General features: G+C 31.5%; 1 protein-coding gene across 1 annotated transcript in view; it reads left to right on the forward strand.

Moving 5' to 3' along the window:
• Positions 1-13,944, forward strand: part of LOC145247558 (aly/REF export factor 2-like) — a 36,810-nt gene that overhangs the window by 18,936 nt on the left and 3,930 nt on the right. Inside the window, exons 4-5 of the mRNA XM_080109403.1 lie at positions 7,285-7,375; positions 10,924-11,110. Coding sequence (XP_079965529.1) covers positions 7,285-7,375; positions 10,924-11,110 — 278 coding nt within the window. The remainder of the gene's footprint in view (positions 1-7,284; positions 7,376-10,923; positions 11,111-13,944) is intronic.

A 13,944-nucleotide genomic window follows, 5' to 3' on the forward strand; every position in this document is an offset into this window, starting at 1 on the left:
TGGTTATTTTCATAACGAAATCATGAAACCCATCTCTTAACAGCTGTCACAATGACATGCATTGCTTAAACAAAAAAATGCAGGTAACTTGATTTACCTAATTATTATTGTGACAGTTCTTTGACTTTTTTTTTTTTTAACCAAACATTAATTACTATTGTTGAATGGAAGATTTGTTAAACAAGACAAACTTTGGTTTGATGTATTGAAACGAAATAAAGCTAAATTAGCAAAAAGAATCGTCATTAGAATTGGCTATAAAGTTTTAAGACGTTCTTGCATGTAAAATAAAAAAAAATAAAATCACAAGATAAACTAGGTAAAGTTTCAGTATAGGTGACAGCTAAGAAATTAAAGAAAAATAAAAATTACAATTAATAACTGTAAGAATCCGTAACATAGTGAATAAGGTACTTGATAAAATTCATTTGTAAAGTTACTCCTTTGGAGGTTGAAGGTTCAATCCTCAGTGCGGGCAATACTCAAAATACAATTGCAAATTACTTAGGACTTCTACCCAGCCATGACTACTCTCATGTATTAACTGAAGGGTTTCGTTCAAATTTCTGTGCAGATTTCTGAGTTGAGTTTTTTTTTTTTTTTTTTTTTTTTTTTTAACTAAAAGTCTAGAAGGTGCTGAAGCAGTATCTGATAGAGCTGTAAGAATTGTGAAAGAAATGGTAAGAGAAACTATAAGATGGAGAAGGGTATGGTTGCACGACACTCGAGTGTTGCAGAAATGTTAAAGGCTGCAGGCGAAATGATCACGCACTTGACAAATCAGATAATAAAAAAAAAAACATTATCCTGAACAACTTGAATCGTGGTATGAATGTGAATTGTTACAAACGTTAATGGTAAGCACTAGAATGGTTTTAAATTAAAAGATTAAGTCCATGCCTGGACAAAGTCCCACGTGTGCTATGTTTATCCTGTGACAAATTCAAGAAGTACGTTGGTAAGAATAACCTGAATCTGTTGTGCATCTGGAGAAAGCTTTTGACAATGCCAAGAGAAGTTGTATCAGTGAAATAATGTGCAAAAATGCTTAAAGTTGGGTTAGAATCACATTTAGTGACATGTTTAGTGTTCAAATTATTACTATATCAAGTTCTGTACTGACTCTTGTTTTTTATTTGTGTCTTAGAAGCATCGTTTCGTATGGGTTGTGTGAAAGATGCTGATGAATTAGTACTTTCCTTAGAAACAATTGATGGCCTACTTAAGAACTTGGAGGAATGCTATGGAAGTGAATGTTTGCAAAGACCAAAATGATGAGTGGTTATAGTATTGGAAAACTCACAAAGGTTATCCAGCTCGGTTTGTAGAAAGGGAGTTGGATGTAATTCAATATTTGGGGGACCGGAAGAATCTTGCTCCACTCTTTTTTTTTTTTTTTTTTTGTCATTTTTTCGTCTTTTTTTATTTTTTAAACTCCAAAAAGGCTACATTTGAGAAATTTGACCTAATACGTTCTAAAATGGATGATTGATTTGCTCAAACATTGCATTAGAAACTGAGCCCCCCCCCCCCCCCCCAAATATGTAAATATTGACTTTTTTTTTTAATAATCTGGTAGATTAGCATCCGTTCGATAATCCACTAAAAAAAAATAAAATAAAAATAGGAAGGGGCAAGATTCTTCAGGTCTGCAGTTTTTTTCTCCTGTAGCAGTTGATTATATAAGAAATGCACTGGAATTGTAAGTCAAAGTGATAACCATTTGTGTGTCAGAAGCATAATCCAATGGGGGTGGATGAGAACTCTGGTGTGGAGAAAATATATCTGGATGTTGCAGCTAATGAAGTTGAAATTTTGTTATGGTGAGTGGAGCAGATGCTAGTGTGATTGCAAGAATTAGAATTTCAGAACTTGTGCAATTATTAATCAGAATGTTACCACTGTCAGTCAAGGGAAGAGTATCAGGCATATGGAAGCGAATCCTGGACAGTGAAGGGATGATTGTATGTGTTATATGGGAATAAACAATGGATGTGTAATGTAAGACTTGAAGCCAGGCTTTGTTCTGCTGACTTCAGAGAACCATTAGGTTGATGGTATAGGGAGATGTGTGCAGAAGAGTAGACTTAGATGGTATGGTCACGTTGAAAGACTGGATGAGTTCTTTGGTAAGTAGATGTAGAACAGTTGAGATAACAGGTTCAATTCACAAGGAAAACATGGGGAAGTTATTAAAATAGATCTGAGAGATGAATAAAAACCTGGTCAGAGCTAGATTAGTTTGGAAATTGATTTTTTTAAATCACTCAGTGCATGTAAAATGTTAAACCAATGTGTTGAAAAAAATCTTCGGACAAAATTTAATTTTGAAGAAAAAAAAATGAGAATAGTTTTAGAATGTTTAAAGTATACAGGTTATTAAAAATTAAATTTAAATGTATTTGGTGAAAGTAAAGTTTTTATTTTATTTTTTTAAAGATCTTTGAACAAAATCTAATTTGAAGAAAATAATTTGAAAAGTTTCAAAATGTTTAAATTGTACAAGTTGTTAAAAATTAAATTCAAATTTGGTAAAAAAAATTTATGACTTTGCTGTTTTTCTACTAAATCTTTATATAAATTGTCTTGAATATAAGACGATATGAAGATGTCATTTTGATTGTCTTTTTGTTGTGTATGGCTGTCATACTTTTGCTCATTAAAGAACGATCATTATGAATATATACTTAGAACTCTACATGTGGCCTTTTGTCATTTTATAAGGTGGCCACTATTAATGGCAAGATAATTTGAGAGGAAGGAGTCTTCACCAACGTTAGTTTTGTTTTACATCTGAACTCTATAAAAATGACATGTTGTTAAATAGCTGTAAAAGGTGCAGGAACCAAATTAATTCTTTGGTATCCGACTTTGGCTTTTTTGGCTCTGAGCAAAGTATCTGATACTACACTTTGTCTTTTGGCAGTGAAGGAGAAATCTTTCTAGACTTGAGACTTAATTTTTGTCCTAGTTTTTGGTACACTGTCAAAGGAGGGATTGGACCTAGTAATTCACTCCTGTTCGTTTGTTCAAACTTTTCTCAATAACCACGCCTTAGATTTTTTGGAAATTTTACACAAACATTAGTCATGGTGAAAGTAAATTTTTTACTTGTGACTTGCATGCTCAACTTGTTCAGGGCCACATCTGGGTAACTGGATTGCCTCCACTTTAAAACTACCCTTGTGTCTAAATCTGCCTTAAAAGAACATGTTATGAAATAACTGTGCTATCTTGAATATTGGAAACTGAAACTTGAAAAATCTGAATCATATTTGGTGATTCCTTGTGCTGTAAATCATGGTTTCCCCTTTCCATACATTTATTCTGGATGTTGGGGGTTTAATGTGTTGCAATTTCTCGTTGAATGATTTTTATTCAATTGGATTTTAATTCGTTTAGTTATCCGGGAATCTTTTTTCTTTTTTTCAGCTGAAATTCAAATTTTGATCCCAAAAAGCAGTTTGTTGGCAGACGGAACATATCAGAAATTGATGCGCTGCACAAACTAATTTGATTTTTAATTTGATAGCAAAGCTCATCGTAAAAGCTTTTTTTAAACCCATTTCACTTTTTGAATCCTATTTTCTGTCTTTCTTAAACTGTTTTTCTATAAATTCAGGTTTGAAATGTAATTTCATAAAAATTAAAGCAACATTAACTAAAGGTTGATAAAAAGATTACATGACCCATAAACTGATGTTGTTTATTAGTAAAACCTTTAGTGCCCATAACTTAGAAGTACATCTATTTATTGTACAACACGTATATTAATTTTCTAATTATTTACAAAAGAATCTTCAAAGTTAAAAATTTTAAATTCATATTTTGTCATTTTTAGATAAAATGAAAATTACTGCCTGTGATAAACTCTGACTTTTCAAATACATTTTTTTTACCCATCAGTCCCTGAACTTTTGAAAATGGGGGTGGGGGGAGGTCCTAGTGACCTTGATCCTTATTTTAGAAAAATTTTTAGAGCAAAATTACTTTAAAAGATTTACTTGATTTTATAAGATGGGTAGAGCATTCATCCATCTAAATGAACAAATGCAAGAGTTTTTTTTTTTTTTTTTTTCCACTCTTATATCGACGTCGGAACGGGTTAAATCAATAATACAACGTAATTTAAAATCCTCTATAATAAAACAATTCCAAGACACTTATGGGGGATGATCTGTAGATTTTAGTTTTACTATTAGTTTTAAAATCACTAAATATTTTATCTTTTCTACTGGCAGCATTAGATTTTGTTTTTAACAAAATCTAATTAAAAAAGAATTTAAAAAATCGTTTCTGGCATCGGAAAATATGCACAAACTTTTTTGATTCCAATACCCTAAAAAGTTCATATATATATAATATATATATTTTTAATCATCTCAACACGATTGAAAAGTTATTCTTTGTATAATGTTTAGATTTTTGTCTTTTTTATTACAATTTTTAGTTTTACTAAATTTTCTTTAATATTATTCTAATAGTGACATTAAGTGTATTTTAAACTAGCAGACTGCCCGGCGTTGCCCGTTTTTAAAATATGTATAAATATAATTTAATTAATGCAGATTTCTATTTTTATAAACAGAAATATAAGTATTACATGTAATGTTAAATTCTTTTATAAAAAGACGTAAAAAAATGGAAAGAAACTGAGATGTGCATGCAAGTATGTTTTTCTAAACAGTTAATTTGTAAATAAATTAAAAAAAAAAAAAACTCCAGCGGAGATCAAAATCGAAAGACAGTGAATCAGGTACAATAACTATTAGACCAGCTTGCCACGATCTTTAAAATGTGTTTTCAAACCTACTTATTAACATAAGGAAGCTGTCGTGTTTCAGGACCACGCATGCACAATCGTGAAACAGAGATAAAAATCCGATGATACCCATGTGCCAATTTTTCACTTTTGACCCCTTAGCAGCCCTTTTTTTCCGGGTGAAAACCAGTTAAAGTTTTCCACATGTCTGAATACTCTATATACCAAATTTCAAGTGTGTAGATAAAAATTTGTTGAGTATATAGGTTGAGAAGTGTCCTCGCACACACATTTTCACTTTCATAGATAGATTTGTCTATATTTAGTGATAGAAGATATGAAAAAAATGTTTGGTTTTTTTTCTTCTTTAACTATTTAGGACAATTTGCAAGGATATTATATAGGGAGTTAAGCAGCGAGATATCTGTTAACATTATACTTGATTTTAAGCAAGAACCCCAAAGTGTAACAGTTTGAGGGAAGAAACTATTTGAGTAAAAGAATTTCTGGCATCTTGGAGTCTCTACAGCATAAGGGTGGGATTTTGCTGCTTGTCAGGTTAGTTGAGGGTATATTTACCTACAATGTGAGTTTGTGTGGCTAGTTGGCTTCTGTAATAAAAAAAATACTGCACTATTTTTGGCAATTTAAATCTGTTTCTGGTTAATGTTTGACTACCATCGATTTTGTTCTTTTTTTTTTTTTTTTTTTTTTTTTTTTTTTTTTACACAGAGATCACCACTTATCAAGGCCCGGAAGCCACTCAGGGATAAGGGTTATTGCAAGTACATTACGTTAGTGAGGAGATTTGATGAAGTGTTTACTTAAGGGGGCGGTTCATTAGGAATTTGTTAACATTAGACTTGAAGACATCCAAGTTGTAGTCCGGAGGGAAGCAGGCAGACGGAACAGAGTTCCACAGGAGTGCAGTTCTAAGAAAGAAGCTTTGTTCATGAAATCCGCGTTTTGATTTAGGCACAGATATAGAGTGGGGGAAATTTTTCACAGTGGATTCAGCTAGACGGGTGTTTTTCGTGAAAGATTGGCGAGGGGGGACCAGAGATTGGAGTTCAGACGAGCACCTGCCATGAAAATAACGATAAACGATTGTTCTTTCTACTTAATTAGCGAATGCCTTCCTTTGATCGTTTATTTTTATTAGACAAGGGCCACATGATGATGAATGAACATATAATACACTGACCGCCAAAGGTGAAAGGAATGCTCGAGATGATGATTTCACGATAAATGAACACTATCCATACTAACCGGAGTTAATGCCTGGGAGAATATATGATGACAGAAAATACCCCCACCCTATAAAAACTCGTCTCATGACAATAGAACAAATACTACAGTACATCCTCATTGAAAGGAGGATGCAATAGCTGAGATTAGCCACACTCACCTTAAAGAGGAGGTAATTCCAGGGATGTTGGTCTTATGACAACAGAATCAATATTGCCTGTACTTATGAAAAGATATCATGATAGATTAAATCATGGTTTTTTTATTTGTTTATTTAAAAATGCCTCGCCATAAAACTTTTTATTGTTCTTTGGCCTTCTTGTAAAATCAAAGTGTAATATCTGTTCTCTGCATCTCAACCACAGGCATTTTATCATCAATAAAAATGACAATGCAAATTATAAATGTATACTACAGAATATATTAATTTATTAGAAACTTTTTTTTTTAAGAAAGTAAAAGAAAACATGTAAATTAGCAATACTTTTATCAGTTTTGTGTGTTTGCAGTTTACTATATATACAGATGGGCTGGTGCATCTACCACTAGTCTCTCCCTCTTGTATAGGATCCAAAAAAGTCTTCAATCTAATAGGTCCCACTTTGTCAACTAAACTCCACCCCTGTCCCATCTCTGTAATGTTGCATCCCTGTGCCTGTTTTACAAGTATTTTAATGGAATATGCTGATGAACTCATTGCGCTTGTGCCCCCTCAAGGTACATATCCCCAACAAACATGCTTAGCAACAAAATCACACCCCTTCGCTGTTGAGCTTCCTAAATGTCAGAAAGCTTTCTCCTCTAATAGTTTCTTCCTTTGAGAAACTTTGAAATTCCTTACCTGCTTCCCTGACTGCACTGATAAGCAGGAGTTTAAATGTAATGTAAATCAACATCTTAATATTTCCTAGGCATGATCGCAAATAGTAGCCTCTTGCGTCCAAGTGGTGAAATGCCTTGTTAGAGGTGAACGTGAGTTAAAAAAAAGTATTTCTAAATCTTGCGTTACATCATACAATGAACCATGCATAACCTTTTTTTGATGTTAAGAAAAACCTTTTGCATTTATTTATTTAGATCGGGCTTTATCTTTTACTGTTTTGTTCTCAAAAGCAATTACAAATAGGTTGATTTCTGGAATCTAAACGATTTTATGCGTATATTCTAATTTTTAGCTCTTAAGATTCTTAATGCGAAAAATTTTAATTGATGTTAATCTGACTACTTGATTGTCATAAGTTTTTTTTATAACTTTTTTTCTTCTCCCTGTGCAGGTCGTGCAATGAACATTCAGTTAGTAGGTGCTGTCGCAACTGAGGGAACAAATAGACTTGGTATTAGTGGTCTTACAAACCGAAGAGCAGCGTAAGTTTTTCTTTTTTTTTTTTTTTTTTTTTAATAGCCTATCTGGTGTTGCTTGGTTGAAAAGTGTAACCTATTACTATTAAAACTTCTATCCATCTCTCTCTACCCAATCCATTCCTCTCTAGCTGGACATACATACACACACACAAACAACTCTCTTATAATTAATGAGTTAGTATTTTCTTTCCAAATAAGCACATAACACTGAAAAAAAAAAAAAAAAAAAAAAAAAAAACCCTTGAGGACACCTAGCCAAGTTGACTCCCAGAGAATATTTTTTCTACAGTTTAGATATTATTCATCCGGGGCAATGCCAATAAACAATATACCAACATTGTGGGTGTTTGTTTTGTAGTTTTTGACTTTTTAGCTGGACATAAGGACGTAAGCACTGACAACTGCCCTTTATATGATAGAAGACCAACAGGACTACCTGGCCTTGTCCATAGCTATAAAGCCTAAATGCTTAGAAAATGTTAAGTTTGTCACCTACCCTAGAAAAGAAATTTCTTTATGTAAAGGGTGACGTGGTAAAACTTAAAACCTCCAGAGCGCTAATCAATTAGCATCTTTTAATTTGAAAAAAAAACAAAAAACAAAAAAAAAAACTTGTTTCCTAGTGAAAATTGTATTTAATTCTTGATAACATTCAATTATTTCTTCAGGATTACAAATTAAATACATACCAACTTTGTAGAGATTTGTTGTGTATTTTTGGAGTTTTAGCTGAACATACAAACACAACCTTTTATGTAATGCTAGCAGGACCCGTTAACTGACGTTGCCCGGTTGTAGCATTATCCCCACGTAAAAAATGAAAGTATGATTAATGTTGTTGTTGTAGTCAAACCACCAACCTCCTCTTAAGAACTGCATCAGAATGAACACCCCCAACCTACCTATGTTAATTAAGAATGCAGATATCCCATTTTGTGGGTGTGGTTGGTAGGAAAGTAGCCCGAAATGTGACCTATTTGGGTCAAAAATTAATAACAAAACCTTCAATAATAGTTATAATAGATAAAAGTATGCACAAATAGTTTTAGACTTCAATGATATTTTGCTTTATGACGTATTTGTGTGTAAAAATAAAAAGGAAACATTTAATAAGAGGTAATCTCAGTGCGAGGTCTCCGAAAAGAAAAAATCTAATAAGAAGTAAACTCTTATAAAGAAATGTAAATAGCAGTGCTTACCCATAAAAATAAAAACTTAAAAAGGAAAAAATAGGGGGGGGGGTATCTGCATTATTGTTAGGTGAGAGTACATAATAGTTATAAAATACCTTCCCGTCCCCAGGTTAAGAATTGCTTTCTAAAAAATAACGTTATTTCAGCACGGATCAATAAGTGCAAACCATTCTCATTGGTTCTTTGATTTCACATGTACATGTGAAATTCGTATTATATACTGCATTTAGTGTGTGGTGGGATATCTATTTAAAAATCCGTAATATGTATGTGACTGGGTGACATTTATAAACAATTATAAACACTTTAAACATTGGAGGAGACACTTAAACCATAAAAAAATTAATCACTGTAACATAAGTGCATAGCAACATTGTCTGTTTGAAAGTTGTATGTTTGTAAAATCTGGCAAAAAAAATAAATTAATAAAATAAATAAAATAAAAAAATTAATAAATAAAAATAAATAAAATAATAAATAAATAAAATAATAAATAAATAAATAAAATAATAAATAAAATAATAAATAAATAAAATAATAAATAAAATAATAAATAAATAAAATAATAAATAAATAAAATAATAAATAAATAAAATAATAAATAAAATAATAAATAAAATAATAAATAAATAAATAAAATAAATTAAAAAAATAAATAAAACCATATAACAAAATAGGAAATTGCAAAGTTAAAGCCAAATTGAAAATTGTAATTTTTGATTATTGAATAAAAAATAATTATTAGAAAAAGAGCAGTCGTGTTGTCATGGAGCCTTTTTTTTTTTCTTTTTCTTTAAACAATAAAATAAAATTTCAGTTTTTCGGTATGAGCAGAAAGGGAACGATGCCTGCAACATGCTGCATAAAGCATTGTAGTCGGTGCATATTTCTCAATGGGGGCCTCACTCATGTACGTTCGGCCCGAATGTGTTCAGAATTAAACAAATAGGAAGGAAAAAAATCTTATTTTTGTAGTAGAAGTTTTTCACAAACAGAATTACGATTTTGAGGGGGGAAAAAAGGGGGATAATGTTTTGTAAGGAAAAAGGTATTTCCAGATCTGTTTTCGTAATATAATAAAGTATCAACATTTGTAAATGAAAACACGTGAAGAGGTTTAAATAGAAAAAAAAAAAATGCATAAATTACATCTTGTACATAAGAGGCGCAATTTTACAAAATCTTATTTTATAAATTTGTTTTGATTAAATCTTAACTAAGTTTAACTATTAGCTTACTTTGTAACAACATTCGATCTGTACTTCCACGACTTATTTTGTTTATTTGTGATAAAAGTATTCTGCAAAAAAATAGAATAGATTATCTCCTTTCTAAATAGTTAATAACGTTTACCATTTGTTTACGTGTGACAACAAAATCCGTAAAAGATTTACAACAATTAAAAGACATCTACACAAAATGAAAGAAGGATTCCTGACGAAAGGAAAACAGGAAAACAAACAGATTAGGAAATATCGGTGTTGTTTTTCTGTAAAAATAAATGATACTTCAGTGCGTGTTTCTCAATGTGGGCCTCAGTCGTGTACGTTCGGTCCGAACATGTTCCGGAGCAAACAAATAAAAAGGAAAAACTTATTTTTATTTATTTATTTATTTATTTTTTGTGAATAAACAAGATTTTGAAGAGAAAAAAAAAAGTATTTATTTGTCTATTGTTGTGTTCGCGTCAAGTACTTGAATTTCAAAAATTAAAATTAATGGTAATGTTTACGTATGGAAAATGGTGGCAAGTATTATAGTAGCAAACTTTTTATTTAATGGTGGTATGATTGAATAGAGGAATTTTAGAATGTATACTTCTCAACCAATCAGCTTGCAAGGGTTTCTGGATGGGAGAGATCATTGCGACTGTGTAGGATTTTCCTAGTCAGTTAATGACTGATAACATCCAGGAGAGTAAGATAAAGTATAAATGCACACGGTGTAGGAGGAGGGCGTAAGAGGACTTGTTGGTGTGGTGGTGAAAATTTAGCTACTTCCTCTGAAGGTTACGACAATGATGATAGTGATGTTTATCGGAATAAATTTAACGTTTTATTATAAAATAATGTCTGAAATTGCGGTCTATAGTTAAATAACGTAATGCATAATGGCGTAAACTTAATTTTTATGTGCCATCTGTTGTCAGCAACGTACAGTAATTTCGACCAGAGCGTAAAGATTGCACCTCTTTTCTTATATACAAGATAACAAGGATAGTCATATTTTTTTTCCTTGTCATTTTATGAAATAAAATCTTTTGAAATTTTATCAGCCAAATAATAAAAAAAAAAATTAGATTAATTTGTAAACTTGTATATTTTATTATTTGAAAAAAAATTTTTTTTCTTTTTCCAGTTACGGTGGTGGTATGAATTCAGGTGGCGGTGGCGGCGGCATGACTGGTGTCAGTCGAGGGCGTGGCAGGGGACGAGGAGGCAGAGGTCGCGGCCGAGGTGGTGGCAGGGGTGACAGTGGTGGACAGGACAGAAAAACACCTACAGCTGAAGAATTGGATGCACAGCTTGATGCATACAATGCAAGAGTAAGTTCTTGTAATTTCACTGACTTTGGTGCCACTAAAATTGCTTTGACATTTGTTATTTGTTGCCTAAAGGATGACCTTTTACGCCATTTATTTAGAAAAGGTCATCCGTAATTAATGCTTTAGTCACTTTAAACATCATACTCCGCATTGCTGTCACTAGCATGGTTGCTATCCTCCGAGGCCTAAATTCATGTAGTTATCTAAATCAAACACTGCTGTGTACATTTTGCACTGAATATAATTAAACTTTTTGTCATGTCAAACAATCAACCACTGGCCTGTAAAAGTTATGATTTGTGCATATGTTAGAAGGCAAAAGAGGCAGAGGGAGGTGGAGAGGAAATGTTTTTGATTGGACAACCTTCAACAGTTGGGGGTCCAGCCATCGACTTTCTCTGGACGGGAAGAAATGTTGAAACAAAAGTAATGTGGGTTCACAATCTGCACCAAACGGAAGAAACTGCTTTTGATAATTGTTCGATAAATTTAAACGGCATAGGGAAAAGATAACAAAATACCAACGTCTAATGTATGACAGGTAAAGAACTTGAAATCTTGGGAAGATCTCCATAATTCCAGTAATTATACGGCCAAGCGGACTCCTGAAAAAGAATTTCAAAAACTGTTTGGCAAATATACCCAGTGAACCAAGTGTCAGAAATACATGCAATTGCATTTAAAGAGATAGTTAGAATCTTAAAAAGATCTGTTAAATGTCTGAAATATCGACTGAATGTCTAACATTTGGTAAGATGCCCATCCCCAACTGGAATAAACATTTTTTTAAAGTCATAAATAACAATCAACACTTATCAAGGCAGAAATCTATTCAAGGAAAAAGATTAACGAGGTTAATGAACTGACAGTTTAATGTAAAAAAAATTACTGTTCTTTGATTTATGTTGGAGAGAAAAAAAACTTTTATTGTATTATTTTCCATGTTTTTTTTTTCAATTGGTTCTCCCGACAAAGGAGGGATCGGACTTAGTAATTCACTCCCGTTTGTACGTTCATTTGTTTGCACTTTTCACAATAACCACACCTTGGATTTATTTATTTTATTATATTTTTTTTTTTTTTTTTTTTTTTTTTTTGCACAAACATTAATCATGGTTAAAGTAAATTTTTCACTCGAGGAGGACCCTACATGCTTGGCTTGTTTTTTATAACGGAACTCACTAAATTAAAAATGAACCACAGTCCTTTTGTTTAAGGAAGAATATTTAGAAGATTGAAAATGATCAATTTAATGAATGAAGTTGGATTACTTATGGGAACTTGGATTTGAAGACACCATGTTGTAGTCTGGAGGGGAGCAGTTGTGGTAATAAGTTATAGAGATAGAAAATACTTGCAAAGGAATTCTGTTCATGGAAAATTCTATGTACGACTCTTATGTACATAAACTCTTGAAGTTCGTTGCGTTGTGGTAAAAATATGTTGAGAAACCGACTGAATCTTGCCTATCATTTTGCCTGGAAAGATGATAGAAAATGATTGTAAGAAAGGAATTCGAGAAAATAAAAAAGAATTACTCTTTGATGTTGGAGAGAACAAAAGTATGTTTTTTATAACAGGACTCCTTAAATTAAAGATCTATCACAGTCTCTCTCTCATATATATATATATATATATATATATATATATATATGAGAGAGAGATAAGAGAATGGTGATTTTCTTGGGCATTACTGGTGAATATCAGTATTTATGAATGCTGATAGCAATGGAGAAAGAAATGAACAAAAACAATTTTTTTTTTTTTAGATCTTTCACATATTTTTAACAGTAAATGTAAGATTTACTGCTAAATGATAAAATATCCGGGATAGAAAATTTTGTAATATGCTCCTGTAAATTTTTATTTTATTTTTTTTGTATTGATATTCATATTAAAATCTTTTTTTTTTTTTTTTTTTTTTTTTTTTCTATTCATTTAAAAAGAAAATACAACTTTATGTATTGATTGTGGAATTGCATTTATCTGCAAAATATCTTAACTAATGTGCATATTCTTTTAAACATTCATTCTAATTAATTCCCTATTAGTTTTTTCAGTTTTCGTATAGGATGATCATCTTTTAGTTAATTATTACATGTGATTATATTCATGCAGATATACATGATTTATACTTGTGTAATATTTGCGTAAAAAGATTATAGTAAACACAAACCTCTTTCTTTATGTATGCATATGTTTTAAAAAATTTTGCCAACCAAACTCTTGTCAGTTTTTGGTCTACATACATAAAACTTGATATATAAGATAGTCAAACCAGGCGAAATTGTTTGGGTTTTAGCCAGGGAAAATCAGTGAAAATCTAAAGAAAAAAAAAATAAAATAAATAAAAATGCAATTTGCCAGGTGAAGGTTTAACGTTGGCATTACAAATATACATGCGTAACGTAGTAGCTATTGGTTCATGTTTTTAATTTTTAGCTTTGCAGCAAACATGTCTTCATATCTCTGGCATTAACGTTAAAGAAAAAAGTAAATCATAAACTGTTTTGGTTTTCAGTTGTTGCACACAAGTCTTTTTTTTTTTTTTTTTTTTTTTCTTTAAGTCATTATTATAAATTGGGTCCAATATAATATAATTAGCATGAGTACCTAGCATTGCCCAGGTGTGGAGAGGTGGTATAGTAAGGCTATTTAGCAACCAAACGGCTAAAAAATTGAAAAAAAATGAAAATAGCAAGTATCCGTGTGAGCACAGAAAAAAAGTTCAACATAAATAAATTCCTGATAAACCGCCCCCTTAAGTAATCCACTCCATTACTAACAATTACTACGATATCATCCCATTGATTACTGTACACGTAATAACCCTT

Source organism: Euprymna scolopes, chromosome 25 (assembly GCF_053919585.1).
Source record: "Euprymna scolopes isolate OS-2025 chromosome 25, ASM5391958v1, whole genome shotgun sequence".
NCBI lineage: Eukaryota > Metazoa > Mollusca > Cephalopoda > Sepiida > Sepiolidae > Euprymna > Euprymna scolopes.